The following is a 19,294-nucleotide window of genomic DNA, read 5'->3' as shown; positions in this document are numbered from 1 at the left end:
CCTCCAGGACCAGCTCTGTCAGCTTAGGCAGGGAGACTGCTGGGCAGCAAGGCGGGTGGTAAACCAGCAGAATCCCTAATCTGTCCCCATTGCTCAACGCCAGGAACACACACTCTAGATTCCTTCCCACCCCGGACTGGACAAGGAGAGAGAGAGAGAGAATATCTCTATAGACCACAGCAACTCTCCCTACCCGACCCTCAAGTCTTGCCTGATGCTGCACTGAGTACCGAGGTGGGCACATCTGGGTGAGACCAACTCCACCCTGCTCATCCACCCAGGTCTCACTGATGCAGGATAGATCGGCATTCTCATCCGTAATCACGTCATGGATGAGAGGATCTTTATTCACAGGGTTTTAAACTGTTTTTAACATTGTGTTTTAATGGTTGCAGCCTGGCCTGCAATCTTAGGGTGAAGGGCGGGTTATTATTTTAATGAAGTTTCAGGGTTAATAAGAAATAGAATGGCATCTTAATCACATAGGGCAAGTTTATGTTCAGAGTCTTTACATTTTAATCCTTTAAGTCTGGGGTTTTGCTGAACAGTAAGCTAGGGGAAAGAACAGACCTGCCTGCTGCCTTGATATAAGTAGAATTGTTGTGATTTTATCCTATTAGCAATGGCATGAAGCTTAGGAATGGAATATGGTAAAGTTAGACAGAACTATAGTGAAAAATTCATTTACAATAATCAGCAAATCCACAACACTGTTTTCTGAAGAGTTGTTGCATGTAGGTGTTTATGGTTATCTGATCTTGTGCTATACCCATACTACTTTTTGTAATCACTCTTTGATAAGATAATTTCTGCTCCATTCCAGAAAATCACCAGTCTTCATCTATGTTTGTCTTCAGCGATATGCTGGAATTTAATATACTTTAACTAAATAATTTCTCCTTGTTGATAAACCTTTGTTTTAGATGTTCTTCTTTAGTCACATGATGGTGGTGTATCTTTTCCCCCCAAATTGGGGCAGGGCTGGTTGGAGGGGTGGTTTTTTAAAATTAAAAAAGTCCACTCACCACCCAGAATATACATAAAACCAGTTTCATATGCAGAATCCAGCATTCCCCTTATTGAGGTGAATTCTTGGTAAATTATGGTACACATGGTTGTGGTGACTGTGTGTGTCTGGGTCATGGCTAATATAAGCAAATCAAGCAGAATCTTTGTTTAGGAGACAGAGACATCTGATTTTATCCCAGCCACATTGAAATCTGTGACATGGCAATATGGGCATGTAATATGTGGCTCATGGGCTATCGACAGGCCATAGCCTCTTTAATGTGAAATACAGATGTTGTTAAAAACAAGGTGACTACAAATATAATGTCTTTATAGACAACAGATTATCTACAATGAAGAAAAGAAAATGAAGTCTAAATAATCTGGCACTTTAAATTTGTTAGATTAGATTTACATCTGAATGTTTAGCAATTTCAGAAAAAAAATCAGTATTGTGAAACGTGGGTTAAATGTCCCATATACTAATAATATTTGCATATACAATGAAACTATCCTTTGAAGTTAAGTATGCAACAGTTTTGCTACATCACATTTTCCAATCAGTATTGTTCCTTTTACCCAGTATGTTTATTTTATGTTTTCAGAGCAGTTCTCCATTTCCCCACACACGGCTGCTCTGAAGCTTTTCCACCATGGAAGCTGTAACTTAGTGCTGTACAGAGAATACAGTCTATACCATTTCAGATGATCATGCATTCGTACAGCAATCTGGGCGGGACTGATGGGCCTCCCCTCCCTTCCTCTCCCTCCGCTTTGGTATGCCTAGGCAGGATCGAATCTTTATTTGAAAGCAGATATTTATTGAGGCCAGTATTTTGGGTGGCTATCAGTCTGACTTCTTCCAAGCAAGAGACACTGAGACTACAATGTGTCTGCAGGCTTGGGTAGCTGTCAGACTAATGTAGACGGAAGGTGGATTGGGAGGGGAGCTCATCTGTCCAAGAGCTCACTATTGGCTTCTTATTACAGCATTCTCCTCTGAGACACCCTCTGCATGCTCATTCACCTACCTCCGCCTCTCCCTTCCCCCTCCTTTTCTACCCCTTCATTACTGATTCACAGTGAGAGGCGGCAGCAGCAGCTTAGACACGCTTGTCACGAATCTAGGATTGCAATGAGCTCATCCTTTTTCTCTTTGCAGCTTTACAACTGGCCTGAGCTTTTTGCTCTTGCTGCTGCTCCTGTCTGCTCTTACACACATTCACAGGCAGGCTGGGCCATCGCAGCCTTTTTTCTGCATCATTCTCTGCCATTTCCCCTGTTTTCAGACATTTTTAGATCCATCTCTTAAGTTTTTGTCTTTTTTGAATTGCCAGCTTCTTCTGTGCTTTTTAGCAAAGATGTTTTCTGTTTTTTGAGCCTGTACCTGAAAGTCCCTGTAAATGTATTGGTCTTTCAGAGACCTAAAGCTGTATTGGTCTTTCAGAGACCTAAAGCTGGCTCCGATAATAACCACTGTGTGAAATTGTGGCTTAAGGGAACAGTGCTTCTCACTCTGGATACTTGCTGTTTTTTGCTGATGGAAGAAGGGGTTCCTTGCCCAACCCCAGCTCCCAAGCTTGCACCACCCATCAGAAAGTCCCAGGATATACATGATGAAAGAAGCAAGCTTGTGAATGAGTATGCCTGTCGAGTGCTGGAACTTCTGGGAATGGGGCATCGCCTATTTGTTCCCCGGCTTCTTGCGGTGAGATTCTGGTTTTCTAGAAATAGACGCATAGCAAATCTGCCATTCTTATTAACACTCAGCTGTCTCAAATGATCCATTTCATGGGTGGTTGCATGAGGGTAACCCTATTTTATGCAGTGCATTTAGGACATGATGATTCTTGGTCATCTTCCTTATAGACACCGGGCTGGGGATTACCTTTTGAGTCGAAAATTGATTAGATTACCTTTTGAGTCAAAAATTGCCTCCCCTCTTCTTGCCAATGTTGTCACAGTTGAATCTGATTTTCCAGTGGATTTTCTAGCACCCTCAAATGTTTAAGACTTGATATTATTATTATTACCATTATTTTTAAACCTCATCAAATTCATTGTACTAGCTGTTGGCCTTTGCAATTTGCAGATGTTATCAGCATCATTATTAGCATCAGCACGATCTATTCTGCCATATTACTAAGGTGCAAACTATCTTTTCTACATTCTTGGTAAGCAGTAATAGTGCAAATCAAATGTTTGTGTCATTGTTTATGAGAATAGGGCTGGTAGGAAGAGATAAGTTGAAATTTTTGATCTGAAATTATTGAAGAGTGTTCTCTTAACAATTAGAACAAATTAACTATGTCTATGTAACCTGAAGTTAAGACATACAACCTTCAGAGCTGCAAATGACAGGCAAATCGTACAGGTTTGATTGATCCAAACTTATCCCTAAAATTATTTTAGTTCATCTAGATATTAATTCTTAGCAGCACAAGTATCTATTTCATCAGTTTACTTTATACACTGCCCAAATGACATTAAATCATTTTCACAGTATATTAAAAAATAATCAAGCCAAAACAAAACCCATAAGCTCTCTGTTTTTGACTCTCAGTATGTATATCCAGGACTTGATGGTATTGCAATTTTTAATTGTCTGGTTTATAATCCATCAGATGCCTAAGACTTTCATTGGTTTCAAAATTTCATTATTTCATGCAATAATTTCTGTTACTCGGATGCTGTTGCAAAATAGAAGAGCACCTCTGCTGCTTTGTCTGTCCTGGAAATGTTTAAGAATCTGTTTTGCCACAAGTATTGTCAATATGATGTATACCAGGTTGAAAAAGGACACACATTACTAGCTACAACTTAGTTGTCTACAAAAATAAATAAATAATGTATACGAATAAAAATTCAACAGATCAGATACCATCACCTGTGGGTGGAACCTGGAATGTTTTGTTTACCTCAACAGCTTCCCTTTACAAACTTTGTCAGCATTTAAAATGTGAGATTTGATCTTGCATTTCTTGGTTTGATTCAACAACCTTGTAAATCTACGGGAAGAACCTCAATTATCTTCATAAGAATGTAAAACCAGACTGTCAGCCAGAGGCTTGTCTAGGCTAATGTTCAGTTTCCAACAGCGGCCACCAGGAGCCTCTAGAAGCTCACAAGCAGGGCCTTCTACAGTTGGTCCACAGTATCTCCCATGCAGGTCGATTTGAGGGATGTTGCCTCTGGACCTGGTGATTCCATTGAGCTATCATAATGAAGAGCTGCAGAAAGATAAGGAAAAATTGTCCTGTATTTTTTTTAAAGCCACTTAAGCTAGCAGCCATCATTCCATCTATGTTCTATTTTCCTATCAGAGACATCAATAAATTTCATTGGATTACAACCTTTGGGCACCATCCGTAATTTTGTAAACATCTGTCATATTCCACCTTGTGCACGTTCTAATCACCAACCTCTATATTTTCTCCTTATAGGGAAGGTACCCTACCATTTATCATTTTGGTTTCCTTTGGACTTTTCCCAGTTCTGTGATGCATTTTGGAAATGGGACAACTAGAGCTGGACACCGTATTCTAGATGCAGTCATGCCATGGGTGCATGTTATGTTGTTCTCTTTTAGTCCTTTTCCTAATAGTTCCTGTCCTCTGGTCCTATCTCCCTTTCACTCTTTCAGTCCTCTGTGTTGATGCTTTCAGTCAGCTTTCCACTGTCACACCATCTTTCTGAAGTATTTAACCATTATTTTAGAGCCCATTAAAGCAATTGTGAATCTAGGGGTTTTGTCCCAGTCCGTATCGCTTTGCACTTGCTTATGTTGTTCTGTCATCTTGGTGTCCATTTCATAATCCTTGAATAACATTGATTCCAGTACAGTGCGCAGGAATTGCTGGGTTATTGCTACCCCCTCCCCCATTTAGTGAGTTTCCGGTGTCTCCTGCACTCATCCTATAACTACTAAATTTCTGTGAAAGGTAATAGTTAAAGATCCTCCCCTTATCAACCATATAATTCCATCAGTAGATTTCTTGACATTCTCAAAAAATAGATTGCATATAAAAGACTTTGTGGTGGCTCACCTGTGACTTCCCTGATCAGCTGAAAAAAACTGTAAACTTGAAGCAATACAGTCAGATATACATGAAACCTGCTATCTCAGTATCACATCTCCAGTATTTTACATGCTCCAAAGTTTATGTTTTTCACATACAAATTATGAAGTATCATGCCAGGCACTTCTAGGACTTTTAAATGGGATTTTGGGGCTCAGTTGAAAACTTGTGCTACCCCATCACTACCAGCCAGTTCCAGGGATCCCTGTAAATGTTCAGTCTGGCAGTCCAGTCATTTAATTTAGGTTTTCTACATGGGGTGAGGAGGAGTAATTTCTTCTCCCCGCCCCAATTCTATCGCCATACACTTCCCACTAAGAGAGCCACAAAGTTGGTGTTGTGCACGAAAATATATCCTGAATATTGTAGGTTTTTACCACTATACCCGCAGCCTGATATTGTTGCTTTTTAAATACATACCAGAGATTTTCTAGTGTTCCTAAAAGAGAGAGGGAAAAAGAACATTCAAATATTACACACTTCAGGCTAATTTTGCTGCTGCTCAACATAATTCCATGGATGTCTTAACTGATATAGGCCCATTCTCTCTAACGTTCATATACATTATTATTAAGAACTCTATTTAAAAAAAAAAGCCAAAAATTTAAGACACTGCAATTACAACCTGCCTGCACATCATGCTAAACCACAGGTTGGCATTATGTGACCAAACCCTGAGGAGTCTGAGTATCATGTGCTTCTGAGTATCACGTGATTCCTACTTTTTCAAAACACCAACACCAACAACAACAACCATAGTTTGCTATTTAATCTGAACCAAGCAAACTATGGTTGATTGAGAAATGGAAAGCAAAGGTAAGAACCACAAGACTGGGGAGAGAATATGCAAGTCTGAGGCAAGAGGAATTATCCCATTGAATTCAGTGCCTAATCACAGGCAAGGCAAAATCTAGTTGGTTATGTGTCTTTTTTTGTTTGAGAGCTGCTTTCTGAGCTGAAATAGGGCAGCTAAAGTATCACTACTGTTTATGTTGCCTTTCTTTGTAATCAGAGCTGCAGTCAGTAGATTTAAGAAGGCAGTTTGGAAAGAAATCATGATTTATCATTGAAAACAAATTAGGTAGCTGTCTTCCATTACCCCATCTGTAATTCTCTTGCCAAATTTATTTAGCAGCACACATTCATGAGGTTTGGGGATATTGGGGCTTGTTCCTTCTGTGTTCATAAAGCAACTGGGCAAGACAAGATGATCACTGTTACTCTAATAGTGACAAATGGTTCTATCAGAGGACTCCTCTTTCTTTCTCTCATAGCTGTTTGAGATACAGTGGGTTGCATTTCTGTTTCAGTTCGTACTGTCTCAAAATGTGCTATTGCTCATGGCTTCCTACATGTTGTACTTTCTGATCTGGAATTACTTTCTGATTATCCTAGATTAATTGAAATTTGCTCTGGATACTCGGTGACATTAAAAGCTTTTTCAAATTTGGAGGCTGAGCTTTTTCTTAAATTAAGTCTTCTCAAAGCTAAGAGCCTGTATGTTGTTTTTAGCACAACTAACTAATACTTTAATATTGAGAGAATGTTGTTGATTATAGCTGGTGTGTGTTTCTTGGCATATGTATTATTTATTTATTTATTTATTTATTTATAAGTATTTTGCAAATTTCTATATTGACACTCACATCAATCTGTTTGCAATATCTAAAAATATGCTTTTGACTTCCCAGAAAGAGATCCCCCCCAAAAAAATAGGGATTTGTGTTTACATCAATGCAATAGGCCATTAAATGTATTCAATAGATGATGAGTACAACCCCAGTGTGACTGTCTTCTGTGCTTACACCACTTCTCTAATGTGTTTCATTGCAGACCTCCAAGGAGGATCTTCTGCAAGCTGATTTTGAAGGAGCTTTGAAGTTCTTTAGGGTACAGCTGCCCAAGAGGTACAGAGCTGAAGAGAACGCTAGAAGGCTTATGGAACAGGCTTGCAATGTAAAGGTAAGGGCTATCATTTTGTCTGTAAATAAGGTAAAATTAGGCCCCTGCAGTGGAATTAGCAGTTGGATCAAAGATCCATGGCAGAGATTTTTTTAATGATAAAACTAAACATCTTCAGGGTTGCCATATTTCAAAAAGTAAAAACCAGGACACCCCGGAAGTTGTTGAGCTGTATTTTAGGAAACCACCGAAATTGTTGAGCTTTCTTTAGACAAACCTCAGAGTTGTTGAGCTTTTTACAGTTTATTTGCCAAAGATCCAGGACAAACGGGCGCCTGCCATATGGCAGCCCTAATCTAGGTTGGGTCATTATTTTTCTATATTCTGTATTTTTCCCACTGCTGCTGCCCCAATGAACTTTGAATAATACAGCCAGTTATAATTGAGAAATCTGGATCTGTAACTTAATTGTAATTTCATTGAAAAACTTTCAGTCATACATAAGCCCATAGATAATGGCAGCTGTATAACATTGACTGCAAAGAACAGTCCAGGTATGTTTACAGATTATGCCCAGGTGTTTCCTGGAGAAGGGCATTCAACAGGAGGGGTGGTTACGGGCACTCTTTCTATTTTAACTTGTTGGAGGTCAGTGTGAGGACACTCTTATCAGAGAGTACTGATTATTATGGGATACAACATTTAAATGGATAGATTTGTCTCATTTATTTTCTCTCATTAGTTAATTGGTTAATTCAGATCCCCAGATAACTTGGTTGGGTCGGTGGTGTATAAATGCAATAATAAAACTAAAAAGCAAAGCTTGCTGCAGCTGCTCCTTCGGCTGGTGGGTGTGGCTGGATTGACACCCCCCCAATGCAATGATGCTTAGTGCTTATTGTATACACTGTTTGTATTTGAGATTTTTATACTTTCTTGACACCATTTTGTTTCTGTGTTCACTTTTTTGGTTAAGGTTATCAGCTTTCACATTTTTTTAAATGTGTAGTGATTCAAGACCAATAAGAAAGATTTAAACCATTAACCAGAAACACTGCCAGAGCTCAGGCAATTGGCAAAGTACTACAGAATACAGTGGTACCTCAGGTTACAGGCGCTTCAGGTTACGGACTCCGCTAACCCAGAAATAGTACCTCAGCTTAAGAATTTGCTTCAAGATGAGAACAGAAATTGTGTGGCAATGGGAAGCCCCATTAGCTAAAGTGGTACCTCAGGCTAAGAATGGACCTCCAGAATGCATTAAGTTCTTAACCCGAGGTACCACTGTAGCTGAATTTTAACATTTTGCTTACCCTATCCTTAGTTCCTGCAGCCACCACCCTGCAGCTCGGCAATCCAGGGAAAACACTGTTCCTTATGTGAATCCAATTCGTTAGAGAGATCATGTGGAAGCATAGTTGTATTAGGAGAATAGATTAAAAAGCTGCTCCTCTTCCTCCACCTCAGATCATAGCCTTAGTGGCTGCATTTTGTAAAAAAACAAACAAAAAATAATTGGTAGTTTGTCTTGAGTTGTTTGGGAAAACTGATCATGTACCCTGTGCTGTGATTTCCCCCTTTCCTGCAAATGATGTCAGTGTCACAACTGCTTCTTCCTTCTCTTGACCGCTCTTACGGCAATATCATAAGTGGCAACTACGTATCTAAAGTTCTTCCCAAATTAAAAACATGTCAGATCTCACTATGCTAGCAGACTGCAGCAGGAGGCAGTGAGGAGCATGGTTTCATTCCCAGGATAAGAGTTGTTTTAGGAGGCTAATAGCTCCCCACATCCATCTCCAGGAAAGATGTAAAGTCCAGTTTATACTTGACAGTTTTGTAAGCACTGCCTTTATGTTTTTATTTAACTTCATCTACACCAGATGGGGGGGACGCGGGTGGCGCTGTGGGTAAAACCTCAGTCAGTGCCTAGGGCTTGCTGATCTCATGGTCGGCGGTTCGAATCCCCGCGGCGGGGTGAGCTCCCGTCTTTCGGTCCCAGCTCCTGCCCACCTAGCAGTTCGAAAGCACCCCTAAGTGCAAGTAGATAAATAGGGACCACTTACCAGCGGGAAGGTAAACGGCGTTTCCGTGTGCTGTGCTGGTGCTGGCTCGCCAGAGCAGCTTCGTCACGCTGGCCACGTGACCCGGAAGTGTCTCCGGACAGCTCTGGCCCCCGGCCTCTTAAGCGAGATGGGCACACAACCCCAGAGTCGGACACGACTGGCCCGTACGGGCAGGGGTACCTTTACCTTTACACCAGATGGAGGTGTTGATGTTTGGTGGTTCAGCAGATCTCAGAGTAGGAGGGCAACCTATTTTGTATGAGGTTGCAGTCCCCCTTGTTTCAAAAGTTCAGGAACTCTTCTGGATCTGGTGCTATTTCTGTTAATACTTCCCCCCCATCTTTTCAACGTGTCAAAATGCCATTTGGTGTCAAATACAATTATTAGCAGGGGGGAATTGCTTGAGCCAAAATGGCACGCCTGTGAGACTGTCATATTATTGAGGATAAAGGAAAAGATGACTCCTCAGTGGAAGCAAAGTCAATGTTAGGACAGTTAGTGCTTGAGGATACATTTTATAACTATTTAATTCTAGTAGGTGCTAATCTGGTTTTATTACATTTGAATTGCTGAAAATAGTGACTAAATGAGCAGAGGAGGTGATTGCATTTTCAGTACTGATTAAATTATGTATTTTACCAAGTTTACCTAGGAATGTTGTCACTGTTCCTGTTGAAAAATGGGACTTTATATTCAATAAAGTTTTTGGAATATGTTAATCTTACCTGACTTATTTTCCCATTTTTGCCTTTACCACCTCAGTTTTGCATGCAATTTCTTCAAAAAAATACTAATGCTATGTTGCTTTAGCTATTCCTTGGCAAGCCTGTTGCTTAGCAACTGCAAAAATAACAAAGGGGGGCCATATCTAGCCATTTTCCTGGAGCAGCTTCTTATTTCTTCCTATTTCTTTTGCCACCACAATTAAAAATTCATTTCATTCTTCACATGGAGATAAAATTCTGAAGCTGTGTACTTATATTTGACATGTGTTTTGTTCTCTCTCCACTACATGTAACTCCCCATTTGTGCATGGGTTGTGTTATGGGTCATTGCACATGTCAGCAGTCACGCATAAGCCTGTTCCACACTCCTCCGCCCCATTCCGGGGCCAAATATGGCACACGTGTCTGTGGTTGTGCATCAATCGGACGCACACAAAATGATTGCCGCCTGTATTATCTTTCTCAGAAATCAAATACTCTACTGCTGTTCAACCACCAACACTGCAGACATTGGGTGGGGGGTGGGGCTCTAAAAAATAATTCTCATGACCAGACACTCTGGATTGCATTTCAGTTTGCCAGGTAGAATGATTCACCCTCTCCTTCCTCTGCATGCTATTCTGAGGTTTTTGGGGCACATGAGGGAGAGGGGGGAAAGCCCCATAGCATGAATGAAGGTCCTTATACAGGGCTTCTGCTGACTGGGCTCCTTGAGTGAATCCTGCCCATGGTCACACAGTATCATACTTTCAATCTGTTCCCCAAGTACTTTGGCTGCTTCAGTTTCACATTGATCTAGTTTGAATATCACAGCAAGCCATAGTCTAAAGCAAAGTATGGCTTAATGTGAATGAGCAACATTATATGTATGCTCAAATTGTGCCTGACCTGCTCTACCATTTGGTGAGGTGGGAGGAAACAAACCACAGCTCTGACTCATCATCACATATGAACCAGCCTTTGTGGTTTGCTTCTTTCCAGCCTCTTGATGTTTGCCTTCTAGCAAGGAGGCAGATCTCTCTATTGCAACCCAGGGCTAGGAGCCACCAGGCAAGGAATTGAAAAAAGGTGAATGAGCAGCTTCTGCACCCACTGTGCTCTCAAGTAAGGAGAACAAGTAGCTATTTAAGGCAGGATGGGAGAGCCCACATGCAGTTCAGCAATATGGTCACTATGCTCAGTTGATGCTCAGTTGTGTCCTCACACAGCTTATCTTTTTGGCAGTGGGAACCACTCTGAAAGAAGGAGCAGACACAGGCCTCCTATATATGTCCTTTTGCACCCTGAAAGCAACATCCCACGGTCATGTTACTCCAAAGTGTCTCACTAAAGCCATTGGGACTGTAACAGAGTCATTGGCCTGTGAACTATAACCATTGCCTGGCTTCTCAATGCACTTGCAGTTCCCTTAATGTATTATAAATACCAAATTGTTCTCTGAGGAAACGCAACACGTTGTTCTTTTTATTTAAAACAAAACAAAACAAAAAAAAAACAGACCAAGGGGGAATCATGATAGAAGTTTATGAAATGATATTTTATTTGGGAGAGTTTTGTTAGGGAGAAATTAGGTAGGAAATCTGTCTTTGCTATAATCCTTGAACTCCGTGTCATTTAAAGAAGCTATTTGGTAAAAGATTCAGGACACACAGTACTGTATATAACTAATTTATGGAATTCTCTGCCACAAAACATGATGAGGCTCTAGCTTTGATGTCTTTAAAAAGGGATTAGAAAAAAATCACGGAGGCTGTGTATAATTGGCTATAACTCATGATGACTCTCTGGAATCCTCAGGTTCATAAGTGATATGCCAATAATGACCAGTTGCAAGGGAGCCACAGTGGACATTGTTGGGCGTGGCTCAGGTGGCATGAGATCTGGTCTTTAGCACTGGATCCCAGATCTCATGCCCCTGGCAATGGGAGGGCTTGAGTCTCCTTTTAAAAAAAATGTGCATGCAGCTTACAATATTTATCCCACCAGGAGGCTGGCTGCATTGCATATACTCTCATGGGGTGGGGGTGGGGGTCTGATTTCCCACCTCTCCAAGTTAACCTTAGTCTCCAGGGCTCAGTGGTGGGAGGGAGTGCAGAGGAAGAAAAATAATTGGGCTCAGGAGGAGGAGGGGGCTGTGAGCGTGCATGTGCACCTGGCATGAGGTGTAGGGCTGAAGAAGTGATCAGAACACAGGAGGAGGAGGGGTGGGATCTGATCCATGCTGCCTCCACTGCCCACAGCAACTCCTGAATGGTCTTTTGTTCTTCTCAAGTGAGTCCAAGGGGGTGATGACAGAAATTTACAATGGCAGAGGGGATGCTGAGAAACATGAGTGGAGCCTGGGGAGCCTGGACTAGAGGAAGTATTTTTCATTTTCATTTGAAGCAGATTGGAGACTTGTTTGATCGAAAGTTCGACAGTGGAATTTGCTGCCAAGGAGTGTGGTGGAGTCTCCTTCTTTGGAGGTCTTTAAGCAGAGGCTTGACAACCATATGTCAGGAGTACTCTGATGGTGTTTCCTGCTTGGCAGGGGGTTGGACTCAATGGCCCTTGTGGTCTCTTCCAACTCTATGATTCTATGAAAATACTGATTTAGAAAGTTCCCAATTCCATTCCAGCATTTCCCCCCTTCCACTTCCAGGGCAGCTCCCCTGCCTGCTCCCTCTTGTATTAATCCAGTTGGGAATTCTAGGAATTGGCATGAGAAATCGCTTTGGATATGGGAAAGAGTGGAGTGATGAAAGGGAGGGGGAATGTGTTTAGTTTTCTAAACTAAAATCTGAATTGAAGACAGAACAATATTGATTCTTCTGCTAGCCCAGTGGCATTTCTGGCTTCCCCACCCCTCTCTGTGTCTTAAATGGGGAATTAACCATGTTGGTGTGTAAAGGAGAAGTTTGGAAAGGAGGATCCTTGCAATTTTTACTTTGGTGGACTAAAACTCCCATTGCATCTCATGGCTTAAATACAGAGCTTGCGGAATAAAGTGTGTGTGTGTGTGTTTCTTTCTGTTTAAACCAGAGCCCAGAAAAGGTAATCTTCACTTTGTGCCAGTGTCCCCCACTTCTGCCAGATTGCCTTGTATGCCAGACAGGTAGACCTGCACAGGTGATCTTGTGTTTTGAAGTTAGTGTTATATGTTGCTACAAACTCTTAAATGGCTTTTCTTTGTTTCTGAACAAGCAAGAATGTTTTGTGGCATGTTAAGGAGTAACAAATTGTAATAATGGATAAGCATTGATGAGATGCATACAGCGCGGAGTGGCAATTGCATCATTAACATTGACTGTGGTCAAGAGCAGTTCGCAACAAGCCTAGAAACACCTACTTTAGCTTTGGTTTCCAACTTAATTTTTAACGAGTGATATGGTTGCTCATTTGTTGGACTTGTGTTCTTTATTTGAATGACATTCTCTCAGGGACTGCAGTTAATACTTAAAGTGTTATACTTAATGACATCATTGGGGCTTCCCTGCAACATCACTGGGGGCTGCCCCCAGGGTCTCAGTTTGGGGCAGTGAAATCTCAGGTAAGAAAATTTGGTCTGAGGTAGGACTGCCAAGTCAGGATGTTCCTGACCTGGCAGTCCTACCTCAGACCAAATTTTTCCTGAACAAATAGGCCTTTTTTTTAGTAAAGCAAGCAGTTTGAGAAAATGATTTTAGAGATAAATAATGCTACAGTTACTCATAAGTAACAAATTTAAAATGGAGAGAAACACATATGACTATGGCTTTTCTAAACTGTTACCCTAATGAAGTCAACACGTTATCCATTTTTACCCTCTGTTCAGATTTTTAGTCTCTTCACAGTCATCTCTTGGCTTCTGCTGCTAAAGTGCTCTGTGACCAGTGTTTCAGCTTCAGATCCAGCTCTACAAGTTTCAAACCCCACATCCCTTTATCCTTTTAAATTCTGCAACTATCTATCCTATTTTCCAACTTGGGTTATACACTATATTTTCACTCGCCGACCTTTTAGCCAGTTGAAAGGAGAGTAGATTTCTCACAAAGTTTCCATTTCCCTTTAATTGTCTGACTGGTACTCTTAGAACAGGATTCTGAACAAGCTGGACCAGTGGTCTGATCTTCTTTAGATTTACCTCAACACAAAATGCCTTGTTAACAGTGAGTTAAAATCTTACAGTCTAGTGTAGAGTGTGTGCATATGTGTGCGTGAAAATTTATAACTAGTGTTTCTGTTTAGAACCATAACTGCAATCTAGAATAAAGGGTGTAAAACCACTTCCGTCATTACTTCTGCTGTAGCGTCATTGTGAAATGTTAAAGCAGTAGCCGTTGGATTAGTCACTGTGGTCTCAGTAAACTATTCTGCAGAAATGCTTTGAAATTTCTAAAAGGATCTTTGCAGATGGGTTGTCTGCGCCTGGAATCAAATGTGGCTTTCCTGGAAAATAAACTATTTACAAATAATAAGTCCTCTATTTCCAGTTTGTTAAAATGTTGCATGAGAGAATTTCAGAGACTACCTCCCAAGGAGGTTTCTCTTTACCTTCCCTGCCAAGCAGCTCATTAAGCGTAGAGGGAAGCAGAGAGTGGAGTGACTCCTGTCTCCTGATTTGTCTTCTAGGAAGGCAGTGTAGCAAGCTAAAAGAGGGAGCTAGTGAAGTTAAATGATAAAGAAATCTCTTTAAATAAAGTGCAGCTACTGGAGTGTGGTTACTCCTGAAATGCAGTGGAACAATGCAGTGCAACAATTATTGGTGATAGGAAAATGTGCCCACTGAACACAATGAGAATGTAGACTTCCAAAACATATAACATATAGCATTAAACAATTAATCTTCTGAAAAAAAAAAAAGAGGGAGCTAGTGGATGCATTTTTGTTAATTAAGTATAGTAGAGGAAATGAATGTTGTGGCTATTGTAATTTCTTAAGAATAGAAAGGGACATACTCTGATGCTTGAAAAGTGGTTTACAAAAAGAAGACAATTTATAAATTAAAAAATACAATACTTTAAACCATACAAAAAGTTAAAATGCTAAAAAATTCACACCGCTTGGGTAGACTTGTCTAAACAAGAATGTTTTTAGCAAGCGTTGAAAAGAATACAGTGAAGACATCTGCTAGATATCCATAGGCAGGCAGTTCCAAGTGTAGGTGCTGCCACACTAAAAGGATAGGGTGGGATATACAAAATTCTGACTCCCAATATTTTTGCCATCAAATGATTAACTTAAAAGTTACCTGGATACTATTGACATGTTTTTAAGGTTGCTTTTTTGGGTGGAGATCTTGCATTCCTCACCCCCTTCTTTGATTCTGCCGCAGAATTTTAAGAAAGGAGTGTATGTAGTTGTCATGCATGTGATGGTTATTGTAATGTCATCCCTTCCTGGAAGGGAACCTGGGATCAGGGGATGTTCCATTTCTTACCTCCTCCTACAACAGGTGTCTTTGTCTACCTGCCTTGTGCCACACACACTATCATACTCCCAAGCTGAGTCATTGTGATGGTGAAACTACAAAGGCAGGCAGCTTTCACTTCTAGCAAGCATTTTCTACCAGGAAGTTGAAGCAAAGCTGAAGGGAGAAATGCTTGCTTTGAAGAAGTTCCCTGGACCTAGTAGCTTGCTTAGGAAAACAAAGTGCAAGTTTTAGAAGCTCAGGTAGGAATTAGGTTCACTGGAATCCAAAAAGAATGGTTTGTTTACTGCTTAGATCTGAACTACTTCCCTGGGAAAACAAGTAAGATTAACCTAGCTTCAGTATCACAGAACTACATTGTTACAAGCTTCAAATAGGATACATGGGTTTTTCATTGCACTTAGTGGGTTAAACATGACCAGTAGCTCTTAAGGATTTCTTAAGAGGATTTCTTTGCATTTTGCCTGCCTTAAGCCTATTAAAATTCTGTGCTGTTTCCTAGCAATAACAAGTGGTTTTTACTCCTCCTTTATTAAAACGGAAATGTTTTTTACTCTCCATGCTACAGCTGTGTCCCAGCTTCCCTGTTTAATAGCAAACAACACCTGTTGCTCTTGAGATATACAGTGGTGCCTCGCAAGACGAAATTAATTCGTTCCGCAAGTCTCTTTGTCTTGCGAGTTTTTCGTCTTGCGATGCACGGTTTTCCATAGGAATGCATTGAAAATCAATTAATGCGTTCCTATGGAAACCGCCTTCCCCCGACCTCTTCTGGCGGGCGGCATTTTAAAATCGCCCGGGACAGTGGAGGACTTCTCCGCTGTCCGGGGCGATTTAAAAGCCCCTGGGAAGGCAAGCAGGGGGGACAAAGACTTTTGCCCCCGCCTGCCTTCAGAAGAGGTCCAGGACAGGCGGACCTCTCCGCAAGCAGCGGGAGCGCTCCTTGCGGAGAGTTGCCAGCGCGCCCAGGCTTCGCGGCCCCGCCGCCCGGCATCGGGGCATCCTTCCGATGCCGGGCGGCGGGGGGAGACTTTCCCGCCCTGCCGCCCGGCATCGGGGCATCCTTCCGATGCCGGGCGGCGGGGGGAGACTTTCCCGCCCCGCCGCCCGGCATCGGGGCATCCTTCCGATGCCGGGCGGCGGGGGGAGACTTTCCCGCCCTGCCGCCCGGCATCGGGGCATCCTTCCGATGCCGGGTGGCGGGGGGAGACTTTCCCGCCCTGCCGCCCGGCATCGGGGCATCGTTTCGATGCCGGGCGGCGGGGGGAGACTTTCCCGCCCTGCCGCCCAGCATCGCGACATCGTTTCGATGCCGGGCGGCGGGGGGAGACTTTCCTGCCTCGCCGCTCGGCATCGGGGCATCCTTCCGATGCCGGGCGGCGGGGGGAGACTTTCCTGCCTCGCCGCTTGGCATCGGGGCATCCTTCCGATGCCGGGCGGCGGGGGGAGACTTTCCCGCCTCGCCGCCTGGCATCGGGGCATCGTTCCGATGCCGGGCGGCGGGGGGAGACTTTCCCGCCCCGCCGCTCGGCTTCAGGACATCGTTCCGATGCCGGGCGGCGGGGGGAGGCGTTCCCGCCTCGCCGCCCGGCATCGGGGCATCCTTCCGAAGCCCGGCGGCGGGAGGAGGTGTCCCCGCCCCGCCGCCAGGCTTCGGAGGAGGTCCGAGGACAGCGGGGAAGACGAGCTGCGCTTCCCCACTGTCCCGGAGATTTCCCTATGGGCTGTCGTCTTGCGAAGCAAGCCCATAGGGAAATTCGTCTTGCGAAGCGCCTCCAAAACAGAAAACCCTTTCGTCTAGCGGGTTTTCCGTCTTGCGAGGCGTTCGTCTTGCGGGGCACCACTGTACATGTAATTTTTGAGAGGGACCCCTGAGGAAAACAGGATGAAATGACGAGCAGTTTTCTTTGGTTTTATTCGGCAGCGAAAAAAAATGTGACAAAATTGCAGCAGTTTGGACCAGGAAATACCATATGACTTTTATGGTGACCAAAATGTACTCTCATTCATGATAAATGTCAGATATATATCTGTCCTTAGCACTGGAAGAAAAGGCTATAGAACAGGGCAAAATATGCAGTAAGTCAGTCAGGAATGGGTCCTTTGATGTTTTCTCCTTTCTAATCTTAATGTAAGAATATTGCTTTTTGATTAACAGCTTTTTGTGATTTGGAGGGTAGGCATCGAGTTTTGCATGTATTGGTAAAACTATAGTTGAATATTCTCAAATGTTTCAGATTTTGGTGCATTTCCCCCCTTTACATATTTTTGATAAACTTACTGGTCTGAAACTACAAAGTCCTTCTGCTGTTAAAAACTAGGGGAGGACTGGACATTGTCTGCAAGGAGGATTTTCTTTCTGTGCTCTTCTGTTTCTGTACTCTACTGTTTTGTTGAACAAAGGCATACATTTTCTTGTAAATGAAGGCCATGTAGATGAGATTTTATCCTTTTGAGGTATGATCTTACTCTCTAACAGTGAAAACTTGTCGCTGTGATCTTACAGGTATATAAGATTGTTTCAATAAAAGGCTGATGAGGCCCTATATTTCTGTTTTATGTCAGAATAATTCAAAAAGAAACAAAAGCAGACCCTACACCAGACCAAACCTGCCAAAGAAAAAACACTATTTCCTCAGGTATCTGATAAGAGAATCTGGAAAATTCCAAGAGTGGCAGAATACTGTTCACTCCTTCTGTGGGAATCTGTGAAATAAGCATAAAGCAAGTTGTCTTGTGAAATCTGTCCTCCTCCACTAAAAAGAATCTTTTTACTATGGTGAAATATTACATTTAAAGAACAAGAAGTTGTGGGGAAACACAAGAGAGAACTCTGTTATGAACTGAAGTTTTTGGATTTACCCCTGCTTCATTTGGACTTTAATTACTGGAAAAAAAGACTTTATTACTGACCTTAGCGAATGACTGTTTTATTATCTGAGCATATGAACAGGTGTTACACCTATACATTTCCTGCAAAGATAAGGAAGATTCCCAGAGGAAAGCAGCAGACAGGAGCTGGGGCTGGCTGCTGTGTTTCTTTGCCTTTTTGTTCCTTCTGTGACACTCCACCCACTTAGTCTCTTCAAGTGGGTGTGGACAATCGACACACAGCTGAGCTAATTCTTTGTCGTTGGATACTGAACCTGTTGCTGGCACTGTTAACAGAGTGTGCTGACAAAATGATGGAAGAAATTTCCATTGTGGTGGCCTACGACTCCCATGTTTTTAGCAAGCTATATGATGAAGACTTTCTGGCCAGCCTGGTTGCAGTCAGCAAACCCAAATATGTGGTAGGTGTCTAGATTGTGAAATACTGTTCTATTTTTTTTCTTGAGTACCATTTTTTTCTTCAATGTCTGTAGTGGGGAAATGATTCTACTTGCTCTTCCTCCCTTAGACCTGACAAGGTTCTTGAATAGTACTGTGCTAAAAACCTCTCACACTGTCAAATGTCTATTTTTGTCGAACAACCATGGATTCTTATCACACTGCTCATCCCTGGTGTTGTTACACTAAAAGGGATTCTGCTGATGCCTCAAGGCAGCCTGTAGATGGTCTCGCCTTGCTTAACCTGTAGGACTAGTGAACTTAATTTGCACAAGAAAGGATCCTCTTCAACTTAATTTTATTTATGTTTATGAAAGAGAGATGGAAGGGAACGTGTGTGATATAGTTTGTTTTATTTTACAATGGGAACTAAGGAGTTAAGCTTCATGGAAAAAGTGGGTGGGTTTGGGGGAGAAAAGAAATATGCATATGTGATACTTAAGTTTTCATGGAAGTAAGTCCAGAGTGGCTATTCTGCTTATGCAAGAACTGAGTGGATTTATTATTGGGAATGTTAATTCTCATTTTATCTATCTGCAAAAGTACAGGCTTAAAGAAGTTTAAGCGGTGTAATCTGCAGTTGAGGTACATTCCATTTAGGAAGCTTTCTTGCTGAATCAGCTACAGTATTTTTAAATCTCTGAGGTAGAAGTTAGACCTTTTACTTACTGCAAAAAATAAAAATAATTCCACTGATTTTCAGCATTGCTTTAATACGTTTACATAGATGGTATACTTCCTTAATGAAACAATATACAATGTTACAATGCTTAAAATGGGCCCACAGATCATGAC

At 42.1% G+C, this 19,294-nt stretch overlaps 1 protein-coding gene across 6 annotated transcripts in view; it reads left to right on the top strand.

The window, feature by feature from the left end:
• Positions 1 to 19,294, top strand: part of RABGAP1L (RAB GTPase activating protein 1 like) — a 140,419-nt gene that overhangs the window by 90,270 nt on the left and 30,855 nt on the right. For 3 of the 6 annotated variants that reach the window (XM_081865142.1, XM_081865144.1, XM_081865143.1), the window contains exon 19: positions 6,921 to 7,049. In XM_081865142.1, the coding sequence (XP_081721268.1) occupies positions 6,921 to 7,049 (129 nt within the window). Of the gene's footprint in view, positions 1 to 2,454; positions 2,717 to 6,920; positions 7,050 to 15,183; positions 15,412 to 17,734; positions 18,463 to 19,294 lie in introns of those variants that run through there. The other 3 variants (XM_081865145.1, XM_081865148.1, XM_081865146.1) reach the window with 3 other exon arrangements.

This window comes from Podarcis erhardii (genome assembly GCF_964252035.2).
Source record: "Podarcis erhardii genome assembly, chromosome: 6".
Taxonomy (NCBI): domain Eukaryota; kingdom Metazoa; phylum Chordata; class Lepidosauria; order Squamata; family Lacertidae; genus Podarcis; species Podarcis erhardii.
Note: the sequence above shows the minus strand (reverse complement) of the source record. Positions and strands in the feature narration are given on the sequence as shown.